Source organism: Leopardus geoffroyi, chromosome B3 (genome assembly GCF_018350155.1).
Source record: "Leopardus geoffroyi isolate Oge1 chromosome B3, O.geoffroyi_Oge1_pat1.0, whole genome shotgun sequence".
NCBI lineage: Eukaryota > Metazoa > Chordata > Mammalia > Carnivora > Felidae > Leopardus > Leopardus geoffroyi.
The window spans coordinates 109,421,981-109,436,521 of record NC_059337.1 but is presented as its reverse complement, the minus strand read 5'-3'; the positions used below and the strand labels follow the sequence as shown (position 1 = coordinate 109,436,521).

The 14,541-nt window shown below is 39.7% G+C and overlaps 1 protein-coding gene across 1 annotated transcript in view; it reads left to right on the top strand.

Annotated features, from left to right (window-relative positions):
• KCNH5 (potassium voltage-gated channel subfamily H member 5) overlaps positions 1–14,541 on the top strand; it is a 302,237-nt gene that overhangs the window by 241,887 nt on the left and 45,809 nt on the right. The window contains exon 10 of the mRNA XM_045451190.1: positions 1,793–1,989. Within this exon, the coding sequence (XP_045307146.1) occupies positions 1,793–1,989 (197 nt within the window). The remainder of the gene's footprint in view (positions 1–1,792; positions 1,990–14,541) is intronic.

Below are 14,541 nucleotides of genomic sequence, written 5' to 3'. Positions count from 1 at the left end.
TGATATTCTGCCTTTGTTATTTTACATAATGTGAACACCTTTTTGTCACTATTTTCCAACTTATGATACTTGGGTGCTGCATACTATTCTTTTATTTATTTATTTTAAATTGAAGTATAATTAACATACAGCATTATATTAATTTCAAGTGTACGAGATAATGATTCCACATTTCCATACATTACTCAGTGCTCATTCAATGAACATTTTTATAATTAAATGTGGTACTTCTGATAATGCAATTAGAATAAATATGTATTTCTTTACAATTGGAATTACTTGTTTAAAATTTAGATAATGCCACTTACAGATATCTAAAATTCACCTGTGTAAGTGGAGGTAGGGCTTATTTTTTAAATTTCTATACCTAAAGTCTCCCTTAGGTCATCTATGATGCTGTATAACCCCAGAGACTTACCTTGGGTCACAGGTCTCTAATTAACCTTCCTTGGACAAATGTAAGGCTATCAGACCGTTGAATTGTCACTGTTACTAACTAAAAGAAAATTTTGGAGTGTCTGGAAACAAATGCTCAAGATTAATTAAATATCCATTATGGTTACCTTATGCTGATCATATGATCACATGATAGTTGTAACCACTTTCTCAATATATGCATGTTTTCTCTTTCTATCCTGGAGTGCCTCATGGTTCTTTAAGGATTTCCAAACTGTCTATGTGGGCAAGAATGTGTAATCTCACTCAACCTCAATCTCTGTCTCTCTGTCTCTCTGTCTCTCTGTCTCTCTCTCTCTTCCTCCTCTCTCTCTCCCTCGTTTCTCTGGTTACATGTTGCCTTTTCTCTCTGGTAATCTTGCTGGCCTGAAGTGTTATAAGATGTTCCCTTCTTCTTCTTCCTTTTTTCTTGTCACTTCTGACTTCAATCTTTGTGATGAAAGCAGATATTTACTCATTTCTGTGGTTAGAGTATAGAAAGCATGTCTTTGGCACAGTGCCTTAATTTCTGAGTCTTCCTTATCCCCATCTTGTTTGGGCAACTGAGTACTCTTGATTTGGAATGGTGAACTGTGGAGTTCAGCTCACCAGTGGATGCTGCTCTGAAGTGAAGACTTGATTTCTGTGTAATTTCCAGAATTTCAAAAAGATATCCACATTTCACTACAGTATAGCACTCTTTAGGGAACTGTTGATAGCATAACAAATCTGAGTCTCCATGTTTTCCCCAACTCAGCTTCTTAGGCTCTGTAGTTGTGGATGGGGGACCCCCGGGGCTGGGCCCTGAGGCCTTGCATAAAGGTTGGCTCAGGAGAGATGGAAAGGCATCCCTGGGGAATAAGTCATGGCCAGTATTAGTCTGCCTGGAGCATAAGACTTAGTTGCTGAATAATGTATGTTTAATATATGTGCAATCAGTTCCAGATTTATAAATACTGTAACAGCAGATCCTTCTATATTGCATTCTGTCATCTCTACAGAAGAAGCAGAAGAAAGGATGAAACTAAAAAGTCACCTTTGCTCCTTCTAGTCAGATGGAAAAAGTGATGATGGCAGAAGATAATGAAACTATTTGTTAAAATACGATGTTTGTCTTTGTTGTATTTCATTTATTCATACCACTCCAGATTTTCCCTCAAGAACTGCATTCAGGGTGATGTTACTTTACATATTATATGACAGTGTTGTACATTGTTATATGTATCTGGATGGGGTTATATACTCAGGCTCTAAATTATGCTAGTATATCAATACCATATATGAAACTGAATAAAAAGAGTGATTAGGATAAGAACTAGTATAGGTACTTGAATACATATCTTATACCATTTTCCAGGGAAAGGTGACGTATTTGGAGACATCTTCTGGAAGGAAACCACCCTCGCTCACGCATGTGCCAATGTCCGAGCACTAACATACTGTGACCTCCACATCATCAAGCGAGAAGCCTTGCTCAAAGTCCTGGACTTTTATACAGCTTTTGCAAACTCATTCTCAAGGAATCTCACTCTTACTTGTAATCTAAGGAAACGGGTATGTTGCATGTATCCACTTCCCCTTATTAGTATCGATAGAGTTAATATGTCATGCTCTATTAGCTGAGGTATGGAAAAGGTATTTCATTTCGCACTCGTACATTCTCATTGATTTGAAGTGACATAATTCTTTCCCTTTCTTTATATTTTGTTTCCTTTTTAAGAGGGGGGAAGAAACCCTGAGTATGTGGTTAAAGACTTGAATCTTTATAATTTAAAAGTAAAATGAAAGGCAGAGTTGAGAAACAAAGCATACTGTACTACAATATAATTAGTTCTTGGGGTTTATGATAACTGCCATAAAAATAACATCAGTGTCCCTTACTTTATTATGTGGATTTTTTAAGTTGGTAAGGTTAATCAGACTGAATGTTTATTTTATATTCCTGACTCTATTTAAATATCCTTTCTCATTTAATGATCAATTCATAAAGCCTATTACCTGTGAATTCTTTCAAAGCATACTATCTTAAAAAATAATTAGCCACGCTGACATGTCCTACAAATTGGTATAGCAATCCTTAACTTTGCACTGCTGTTGCAAATACAATCTTTGTGGACGTTATCTTTTTTATTGATGACCGTGACACAAATTTAATTTGCATAAAGACATCCCCTAGCTATGATTTATGGGTCATTGGACATTGGCTAGGGCCCTTTTATTGCCAAGAATGAAATACACATTTGGACAACTGCACTTAAGGAATTTCATCTAAAATAATTGCCTGTCTATGGTGAAGTATTTTGAAATAGCAAGCTTCCTTCCCATTGCCCCCTTAAATAGAACTTTCCCTTTAGTTAACATGGAGGAGAAAAATCAAGCCATGAGACAAATCGGCATCTCTACTGCAGCAGCAGAGAAATGAACATAAGCAAATCAATATAGCTCCCTACTTGGGGTTCTAAGAGAGGATGATAGGACTGCAGGAGTCGTATTCCTCCCAGCTGTGTCACAACATTGGATCTACATTTGAGTAACATTTTCAGTTTATATTTTTGTTAACAAATGTTTATTGAGCACTCACAACCTGCATGACAAAACGTAAGGAGTTGTTGCGAGCACGAGGACTAGAGCCGCAATGCTTAAGGAACTTACAGCCAAGTGTGACTGGTATATGAAACACAAATATGTGAAACACAGATTTGTACATGTAATTGAAAGTGAAGATGGTGATGAATGGGGAAGAGGGGTACCGAATATGAACTAAACGTGGAATTTTCTTGTTTATTCATCAGGGAGTGTAGAGTCCCTTTTAAGCAGAAATAAGTCTCCTTTAGTCCATGCTCTACCCTCCCCAGTGCCAAATTCCTCTTCTGCAAGGCAGCCCATTAGATATTTGAAACTCTTACATCTTATTAAGTCTTCTCCAGTATAAATTTTGCCAGTTTTGGAGTCTTCCCACACACTGCGAGATCACCGAAACCCCTATCCATCATCGTTACGGTCCTCAGGACAGATCCTATTTGTCACTGTCCTCCTCAAAGCATGTTGTTTACACAGTACCTCATCTGATGTTTGTAATATTCCTGTGGAAAAAAAAGGACAGTTATTTTCCCTTCAAAACACATGGGGAAACTCAGGCCCAGAGGGATTAATATCAAATAACCAACTGATATATTTGCAGTGCAAGGTCTCAAAGAGGGATAATTACCAGTAGAAAATAAATTCTGGTTCTTCAGAATGAGTCCATCACAGAGCTCTATTGCCTCTTTTTTTTTTTTCTCTTTCACACATCTGAGCATATGTACACCACACCCACCCACCCACACACTGTTGTGAATGCTGAGTGCACACACCTGCATGATTACCTCTGCTAGGAAGAGAGCTAGAGACAGGAAACTGTGTGTTTTTTACTGGGACCCGGGGGTGGTGCACCCACGTCTGCAGGTACTGGTGCCCAAGTTACATCAAATGGCTTCTTCCCTATATACTCTGTTCCCTGTTACAACCTGTGTCCATTTAAAAAAAATTTTTTTTATAAATTCTAGCCCTTCTTCAATTGATAGATGGTCTCAATAACTTGGCAAAATGTGGGGACAGGTGTGTTGTCAGTCAGTGTCACTTTGTTCTCAGAAAAAAAAAAATTCTCAGGATGGGTGGCTCAGTCGGTCAGGTATTCGACTCTTGATTTCAGCTCAGGTCATGATCTCACGATTTGGTTCTTGGGGTCCAGTCCCGCGATGGGCTCTGTGCTTACAGGGCGGAGGCTGTTTGGGATTCTCTCTTTCCCTCTCTCTCTGCCCCTCCCTGCCTCGTGCTCTCTCTTTCAAATAAATAACCATTAAAAAAATTTTAAAACGTATTCTCATAAAAATAACAGAAAATATCCTCCAATGACTCATGAGAATATCATTTTCAGAGCCTATTTTAAAACTGTGCACTTCAACACATTTTTTATTTAATAATTGATCTTATGAAATTTTAATAACCCACAGATGAGGCACTATGATTTCCACTTCATTGAAGAAAAAGCTGAGGTTCTGGGAAGGGGACAGCTAGTTACCAAATCAATTATGGGTCAGGGTTTGCCTTCGAATCCATCCCTGTCTGATTCTAAAACCTAACTCTTTAGGTGATACCATGTTGCTTTGGCTTGTCACGTACTTGATATATTTTTTTCCACAATAATATTCCACAGACACATAAGTTTCTCATTCCCTCAGTCACTTTCACTTCATTCCCCACAGAGCTATTAATAAAAGGATATATATTTTTAAGTAGGCTCCACACCCAGCTTGGAACCCAACGCGGGGTTTGAACTCACAACCCTGAGATCAAGACCTGAGCTGAGATCAAGAGTCAAAGCTTAACCGACTGAGCCACTCAGGTGAACCTAATAAAAGGATATTTTGTTCTTATTGCTATTATTGCAAGCATTCCTGCATTGAATATTTTTTGTGAATTGCACATTTGCTGTGAATTGCATAATCAAAACTACGTCCGTAGTATGCCATTGATATCCATAGCTATCATAACCATCATTTAAGGGCATGTCCCTAGTGAGTTGGGGGGAGTGGATTTGGAACCCAGATTTTCAGCCATCACGGATTACAGCTCTGGTTTCCTGAGCGCATGAGGTGGCTCAGTGGAGAGGCCTGTAAAGTGTGTGGTTCCTGGTGGTCACAATAATGGGGGGTATGTCAGTGCTTTAGCTGCTTGCCCCATCTCCATTACAGGAAGATAAGATACTTGTTATGCCAACATAGATCCCGCTAACCATCCTTAAGTTCCTCTCTATACAAATTCTAGAACTAGAACTGGTAATTCCATCCATCAACTAGAGCAGGGGTTGGCAAACTTTCTCTGATAAGGATCAGTCAGTAGATATTTTAGGATTTGAAGGCCACGGAATCTCTGTGTCAATGACTCAGGCTTGCCACTGTAGTGTGAAAGCAGCTGTCTTAGCTCAGGGAGCCATAACAAAATACTGTACACTTAAACAACAGGAATTTACTTCACACAGCTCTGGAGGCCAAGAAGTTCGAGATCAAGGTGCGGGACCCAGCTGGGTACCCCAGTAAGGGCTCTTTTCTTCCTGGCTTGTAGACCTCTGCCTTTTCTCTATGTCCCCACATGGCTGTGAGTAAGGGAGACAGAAAGAGAGGAAGGGAGAAAGAGAGAGAAAAAGAGAGAGAAAGTTCTCTCTCTAGTGCCTCTTTTTAGGGCAGAATTCTTATCATGAGGACCTCACCTTCATGACCTCATCTAAACCAAATTAGCTCCCCAAAACCTCTTTGTCAAATATCATATTAGGGGATTAGGACTTCAAGATCCGAAGTTTGGGGAGATACAGTTCAGTTCACAGCAGCAGCCAAAGATAATATGTAAATAAGTGACCATAGTTGTGCTTTAGCAAATTTTTATCTACACAAACAGGTAGCTTCCATGGGCCTTAGTGTGTCAATTGCTGGGAAGGACAATGAGAATGCAAATACAATTCTCTCCCCCTTATATTAGAAAACATCTCTATTACTTGCCGCTCAGAGGTTATCATGCAATGGAAAATACCATACATGAGAGGTGGCTGCAGAAACAGGTCAATCAAATGCATGCGTGAGGCAAGGCTCCCATGGCTGTTGAAGACCAGTGTTCACACCATACATAAGAGGGGCAGGGGCTCCTTGGTCTGGTTGCACACTGCCTTGGAATGCCAGCCCAGTGTTGCTTGGTCTGCATTTTTTTTTTTCCCCAGAGAATCCAGAGGTGCAAATTTTTACACAAAACCACACTAGTTTTGTAACTAATTTGCTTTGGCTTTTTAAAAGATAACATGGTGAAACATTGGGGCGCCTGGGTGGCGCAGTCGGTTAAGCGTCCGACTTCAGCCAGGTCACGATCTCGCGGTCCGTGAGTTTGAGCCCCACGTCAGGCTCTGGGCTGATGGCTCAGAGCCTGGAGCCTGTTTCCGATTCTGTGTCTCCCTCTCTCTCTGCCCCTCCCCTGTTCATGCTCTGTCTCTCTCTGTCCCCCCAAAAATAAATAAACGTTGAAAAAAATATATATATATATATAAAAATAAAGAGAACATGGTGAAACAATGCAAGTTTGATGAATGCCAGACTGATGAATCCAAGTGTGCTTGCTCTTGGTCCAAATGTTTGTGAACTAAATGGAATGAGTTTATGAAGTCTTGATCTCATGATAGTAGAAGCCTGAAATTTTTACCTAAAGCCTGTAAATTTGGATAAGAAAAATTATTACATCTTAATTTTCTTTATTTTTGGGGGCGCCTGGGTGGCGCAGTCGGTTAAGCATCTGACTTCAGCTCAGGTCATGATCTCGCGGTCCGTGAGTTCGAGCCCTGCGTCGGGCTCTGTGCTGACAGCTCAGAGCCTGGAGCCTGTTTCCGATTCTGCGTCTCCCTCTCTCTCTGCCCCTCCCCTGTTCATGCTCTGTCTCTGTCCCAAAAATAAATAAACGTTAAAAAAAAAAATTATTTTCTAAGTGAAATTTAGCTTTTCCTTCAATCATGAAGGTTGCTAACATACTACAGTATTACTAGTATTATTAAATAGTATTATTTACAATTATTAGTATATATTAGTATTATTAAATAGTATTATTTACAATTATTAGTATATATTAGTATTATTAAATAGTATTATTTCTTTACCAAAAGAACTCATAGATATTTTCTTATTATATTGTACTTGTTGAAGTGTTTAGGCTCATCACTGCTTAATAATTATGGAAATTCTTATAGACCTGCTACTAAGATGAGGTTATTGCATTAAAAAAGCACAGATGACTATTTTTTGTGAATTCTTTTTTAATATTTTGATAACTGGACTTCAACATAATGTTTTTTTTTTTTCCACTGGCAATACTATATATTTTATTTTGTGCATTTAAAGCAACACAGGCTTCCCTAGACTGCTGGAGATCAAGAACCCCCACACGACTGTCAGAAACTGAACTAAGTTGAACAAAAGGACGGGTTGGTGTATTTTTCTCAATAATAAGAACACAATTCCATAGTTTTCAGTAAGTTTAAACACATTCAGAAAAGGCATGGAGAGCAACAGCGGAAGGTTGGCTCACTCGCTGACTTGGGTTATGTATTTATGTACTTAATTAAGTGAAGCTACAATTTCCTGGAATGGCAGAATGGTGTTTATTAATTTCTTTTTTAATGTTTATTTATTTTTTTTTTTAATTTTTTTTTTCAACGTTTATTCATTTTTGGGACAGAGAGAGACAGAGCATGAACGGGGGAGGGGCAGAGAGAGAGGGAGACACAGAATCAGAAACAGGCTCCAATGTTTATTTATTTTTGAGAGAGAGAGAGAGAGAGAGCACACAAGTGAGACAGGGGCAGGAAGAGGGGGACAGAGGATCCAAAGTGGGCTCCGTGCTGACAGCAGCGAGTCTGATGTAGGGCTCGAACTCGTGAACTGATGACCTGAGCTAAAGTCGGATGCTGAACTGACTGAGCCACCCAGGTGCCCCAGACAAAATGGTGCTTATTAACTTGAGGACCAACCCTCAGGTCCAGGTCTGAAAAGGCAAGCGGCATACCCAGCACAGGTGATCTCTAAATTGTACGGGATTTTAATCAGACTGTTGAAGCAATTCGTGCACTTCTGCTCATTCTGCCTAGTTGTGATGCAATGAAGTTTACTGTGTAAAAAGAGTTAACGTAGCAGGTGTGACTGCTGTGCTTTACAAGACCTGCTTCTAGAGCAGGCTCTTGGCTGGCACCTGGGAACTCGGTTTCAGGAGGGTTCCCGTCAGGTTAATGGGTGAGAGTGGCTCACTGTGCCTACTCTGTTTATTCAAACAGTGTGGTCTCTGCTAAACATTTACTTATGGCCACATTAAGTGTGGTTGGGATTTTGAGTTGTTTCTAAATATTTCCTTCACTTTCAAGCTAGCACGAACATATTTTCCTCCAGACTGACTATTTGGATGAGTGAGGAGTTTTATTTGCTATTTTTGGTACCTTTTCTGACAAGACCCTTTGACAAAGTGTGGCACAGAGAGTATTGGCTGGCTCAGTGTATATCAGTATGCATCCATCACGGCCCTACTACATACCTAGGTGGTCATGGAGATAAAAGGCCCAGTGCCTGCTCTCTAGGGGCCTGCCGTCTAGCAAGAGTCAAATAAATCCTAACAGAGCCCGACAAATGCTATGAGAGGATTACATTCAGGGTAGAGAGTGTGGGTGGGGGTCATAGAGGAGATGAATCCAACTCATCCCAGAGGAAGACACAGGGAGGGATTCCAGGAGGTGATGATGACATGACTGGCATTAGGATTTTATTTTATTTTATTTATTTTATTTTATTTCATTATTTTATATTTTAATTGTGACTGTTCATTTCTACTTATTTGTATATTTATTTAGAGAGCATGAGCAGGGGAGGGACAGAGAGAGAATCTCAAGTAGGCTCCATAGCTCAGCACAGAGCCTGACTTGGGGCTCAGTCTCACCACCGTCACATCATGATCTGAGCCGAAATCAAGAGTTGGATGCTTACTGACTGAGCCACCCAGTCACCCCAGGATTTCATTTTAAACGGGATAATATTCAAGAGGAAGGAATGATCTTGCAGACCCCCTAGTCCAATTTATTTTCTTTATAGATGAGAAAACTGAGACCCAGTGAATTAAGTGACTTGCTCAGGTTTGCTTAGCAAATAAGCATCAGGGCTGGGATGGGAATCCAAGTCCTTTGAATTCCATGCTGGTGGTATTTTTACTAGCTAGCCTAGTTTAAAAGCCTTGTGTCGAAGACAGTGAGTAAATGCAATACTTGGCTGTGTTCATTTTTAACAGGGAAAAAGGAAGGTAGACGGCATGAGTTTGCCTGTGATTCGTAGACTGATTTTAGTGTTTTTCACATCATGATTAGGGATAAAACTAACAGCAGAGCAGAAAAACCAGGCTATCGGCAGTGTTCAGAGTTGTGAACAGGATTCCCAGTCTCAGTGCGAGCCAATGTGTGTGATGTGGCCACAGCGGGTGTGCCGCTTGCGTTGTGAAGGGTCTCATTTTTAGGAAAAGCATGGAACTTCCGACATATCAGTGTTGTTCAAGAAGTATTACTGAACACGGTAAAATACTGCTTTGCTGATAATACTATGTTTCTAATATACTCTCTGCTATCTTGTCAATACTTTTAAGAACTATACTGGCTGCCACCCCGTTAGTATAAACGTGTAAAAAAGGAAATTTCTCACATTAAACAAAACTCCTATTTTTTACATCTTTGTATTTTAAGCTACTTTCTTAAGAATTGAGCACTTTCACATTAGAAGTTATGAAAAAAAATACTGACAAGTTTCCTGCCAGAAGTGACATTTATTAGTACTAAAAATGTTTGTTGATTAAAAAGGGGCAAGAGGGGGAGGAAGGAAGAAAGATTGGAAGAAAGAAATAAAAGGACAACAAGTATTTTCATACAGAATTGGGAAAATCTGAGACTTGACTGACAGCAGGAAACAGACAGGGAATGAGCTGATACCGAGAACGATTCTTTGTTAGGAATGAGAACTAAGATAACCATGTGGTCAGTTCCAAAAAAACAAAACAACTGGGAAGAGATCGCTAACTGAAATTTGAAAGGAAAGAAAAATAGTTAAGACAGAACAATGTGAATATAGTCCTAAAATTGTGCAATAAACTGGGCTTCCCTTTTAAAGGCCATGTCTATGGGACATCTGGGTGGTTCAGTGGTTAAGCAACCAACTCTTGATTTCGGCTCAGGTCATGATCTCACGATTCGTGAGTTTGAGCCCCACATCGGGCTCCACACTGTAACAGTGTGGAGTCTGCTTGAGGTTCTTTCTCTCTCTCTGCTCCTCCCATGTGCTCTCTCAAAATAAATAAATAAACTTAATAAAATAATGTTTTTAAATACCATATCTATTATGTTAATGAGTAGAAACCCCTCTTGTGGTTCCAGATTGAGTGGTCATGGACAGAGAACTCATGTGTCTTTTCATTCCATGGCTCTGCTGACTTTATTGCTGTTGTCATGAAAATTTCTAAGCCAAATGGTTCTAGAGAAATGTTTCCAGTACATCTACTATTATGATGGAGTGGATCTCCTTGGACCTTGATCAAAAGTGATGCCAAATTGGGGCGCCTGGGTGGCTCAGTTGGTTAAGCCACTCTGTCTCTCCCTTGCTTGCTCTCTCTCTCTCAAAAATAGATAAATAAACTTCAAAAAACTTAAAAAAAAAGTGATGCCAAACTGACACTTGCCCTTAGTTGTGGTCTCAAAGAAACACCTCTATGGTTGCCTTGGAGACCCATCTTGCTCCTAGTTTATGCTCCTTTTTACTGAACATCTGTATACCCCTTAGTTCAGACACAAACTAATCCAAGACCTATTAACAGTATTAATTTATCCCTTGTATTAATCTGTTCAGAATGCCATAACAAAATAACACAGACTGGATGGTTAAACTGAAAGGTATTGTCTGACAGCCTTCAGGCTAGAAGTTCAAGACCAAAGTGCCAGCGAGGTTGGTGTCTGCTGAGAGTTCTGTCCTCTGTCCTTGGGTTGCAGATGGCTGCCTTCTGGCTGTGTGCTCATATGGTCTTTCCTCTGTGAAGGAAGTTTCTGGTGTCTCTTCTTAATCCTGTTGGATCAGAGCCCCAACCTTATGACTTCATTTAACTATGATTGTTTCTTTAGAGGCCCCATCTTCAGAGACAGCCACACTGGGGGTTAGAGCTTAGATATATGATTTGGGAGGAAGACACAACACTTTTTTTTTTTTTAATTAAATGTGAAGGAGTAACTTTGAGAAGTTTTCTAAAATCAAAACTTACAACTGAAATAGGTCTGGATTACTGGGGATATGCATCAGCATCAACTTTCAGTACTGGCTGCTGTAACTTCTCGGCAATGCATAATTATCATTACTAGCAAAACGTTCTTGCCCTCCTACAGTGATTTAAGAAAGGATCCCATTTAAACTTAGAAAAATTTCCCCCCAAGAATGATGAATGCAAATTGTAAATTGGAAAAACAGAACATAAAAGTAGTTATCCCTTTCCTCCCATAAAACCAGGATCCTTTTCCTCAAATGGCAGTATTCTTAAGTAGAGAGTAACAGAAGCCAGCTGGCCATTTATGGGTGGCCAGAGCACCAATCCTGTATTTTAATATCACAGTGGAAAGAAATCGTGGGTTAGGGTCACTCATGCATTAGCACAGGCTCAGAACTCAGTAACTGTTTTTCTTTCCAAAAAGCATTCTTATCCTGGTGAATCCAGTGACACGGAATGTATTTTTTTCTTTGAGCAGTGAAGCATCTCTATAACAATTACCTTTTATAGATGGAAGACAGACTGGAATTGGATACTGAACAGGCTTTGAGTACTTGCTTGGTGTACATGTGTTGCAGACTACATGTATTTCAGGGGTCAGTAGTGGCTTCTTTGAAGAAGTAGCCTAGGATTCTGATAAGGGGAGTTCCAACTCCACTATTTCCCCCCCTTTCTCCCACCCTGGTACATCAGCTGAACAAAATACGGGGGTATATTCATTCCATATCCCTGCAAGCTCGTATCCAATTAAAAAGACATCACTAAAACACTGTCCACACTTGGAACAAAAGCTAATATGGTCTCCATAAAACTCTGAAGTATTCCAGAGAATCTGTGCTTCTCTCATAGCACTGATTCTGGTACTTGGGTTTCCTATTTGCATGTTTGTTTTTTCAATTAAACAACGAGCTCCTTAAAGTAGGTATTTTTCTGTAATCTCTTTGCCATTGCCAATGACCAGAATAGTGCCTGCTGTGTAACTGAATGAATGAATCAGTGAATGAATGCAAAGTGAATCTGACATCCTGGCCAGCATAGTTTTTATCATCACTGACTACAATAATCACTGTCATCCAGAAAAACAAATGATGCCCTTGACGATTTTGGCAGAGAGCCTTATGAAATAGGATTATGAAAAGGACCATTACGAATTAGTGTTAAATCACAATTAGAGCTAACTTCCAGCTGCAGTTTCTAACCATTTCTGCCTGCGGAGTCCACACAATGCCCCGTCTCTCTAGCACTTTCAGAAGACAGCAAGGTTGACATCACTATCGCGTGAATTTAGATCACCTGATGCCAGGGGCTGTGCTTGTCAGAACAGTGCTTTCATCTCATTTGAAAGGACTTTAAAGAACAGACTTTTTTTCTCATCGTTTCCCTTGTATAATCTGCATACACCCTTGAGTGTGAGCAGAGAGCTACTATCTTAGCTGATCATCAGGATCGCAAATGCGTGTGAACTATTAGAAACACTGGCCATAGCCTGTACCCGGCAGCTTGTAGAAGTTTCACCTCCAAACTCATGTAGCTCTGTACCTTGCGGTTCACACATCGCGGGCCTTGTCGCATTTGGGCTTCAAATCAACACTGGAGGGAAGTGAGCCAAGAGAGGTGAGGCGACTTGCTCGAGGCCACACAGCCAATCGCTGTTCTGAAGTTCCAGCCTCCAGTGTCTCAGCTTCAGGCTGGCGCTCACCCCGCTGATGGTGGTTGAAAGAGGCAGACTTTCAGCAATTCCAGAAGTTTATCATGTGCATTTAGAGGAAGCAGAGACTTAATTATGCAGTCTTTTGATTCCTTAAGCTGCTTCTATTTAGGGCTGTCTTGATCTGCTTCCAGACAGAATAAAAACTTTTCCACATTTAGCTCTCAGGACATAGGTTCACAGATCCCTCACTCTTCAGTAATACCTCCAAAGCAGCTATTTAAGGACAGTGTTTCTCAAGTTTCAGAGTGGGGCTGAATTCAGTAAGTTACCAACATACTTGAAGGGAGATCATACTGTCTGTTTGATAGCTCCCCTTTTCAAAACTAGAGTTTATTTTTATTGCAAGAAAATATGTCTTCTAGTAATAAATGAGGGAATAAGCATTTAGTATAGTCAGAAGAGTATTTAACCTAAGAAATGATAAAATTATAATTTTATAAATTATTTTTCTTGGGAATCCTCAAAGTAGCCAACAGTCCACTTGAAACATTTGATTTTATTTTAGGGCTGAATCCTGCCTTACAATAGTGCCTTTTTAGGGGTGTCATAGCTGGATACCAGACTATTCATTTCCATGTGTCAACAACCACTTCTGAATTCTCAACAATTAATATTTGATGAAGGGGCCTCTGGAAGTACAGTGCTATATCACACCATCTTCATTTGTAGGAAACCCCTCCTTTTGAATGAAAAAAAGCAAGGATTTCTATTAAGACCGAGAGGCGCCTGGGTGGCTCAGTAGGTTAAGCGTCCCACTTCAGCTCAAGTAATGGTCTCACAGCTCTTAGGTTCGAGTCTCATGTCAAGCTCTGTGCTGACAGCTCAGAGCCCAGAGCCTGTTTCAGATTCTGTGTCTCCCTCTCTGCCCCTCCCCTGCTCACATTCTGTCTCTGCCTCTCTCTCTCTCTCAAAAATAAACATTAAAACAAATTTAAAAAATATATTAAAACAGAAATGTACATAATATTTGCCTCCCTAATTTCTTTAGATATTGATTTGAATTTTGAATATACACAATGTTTCCTATATTTGTTTCTTATGTATCTTTTTCCTTCTCTGTTATGGAAAAAGAAGTCAATGGATCACCTATGATTGTACATATAATATGTATATAATATAAAATATATACTATATAATAATAGGTATGTATTTTACATATGTGTGTATACACACACACACACACACACATATATATATATATATATATATATGTAATGTTAACTTTGGATCTCTTCGTGGATCAGTACTTTAGTATATTTTTAGGTAGAGCTCTTTGGGGGGGTTCCTCCCACCCAACCCCCAAGTTAACATCTAAATTTGATGATATAGTTTGTCCTTGTAGGAATTTCTTCCCATCAGTTTTTGAGCTTAATCCACTGACTCAGCTTCTTCTATTCTCTGAGGAACCTCAGAAAATATCGAGATCAATAGACGTGTATTCAAAAGGTTTCTGTGTTGATTCTAAGTAGTTTGTAACACTTTACAACAGATTTTGAAAGGCTTTTGGTTATTCAAAGGGGCGTTTTCAAGATGTTTACAGTGCCAAAAAAGTG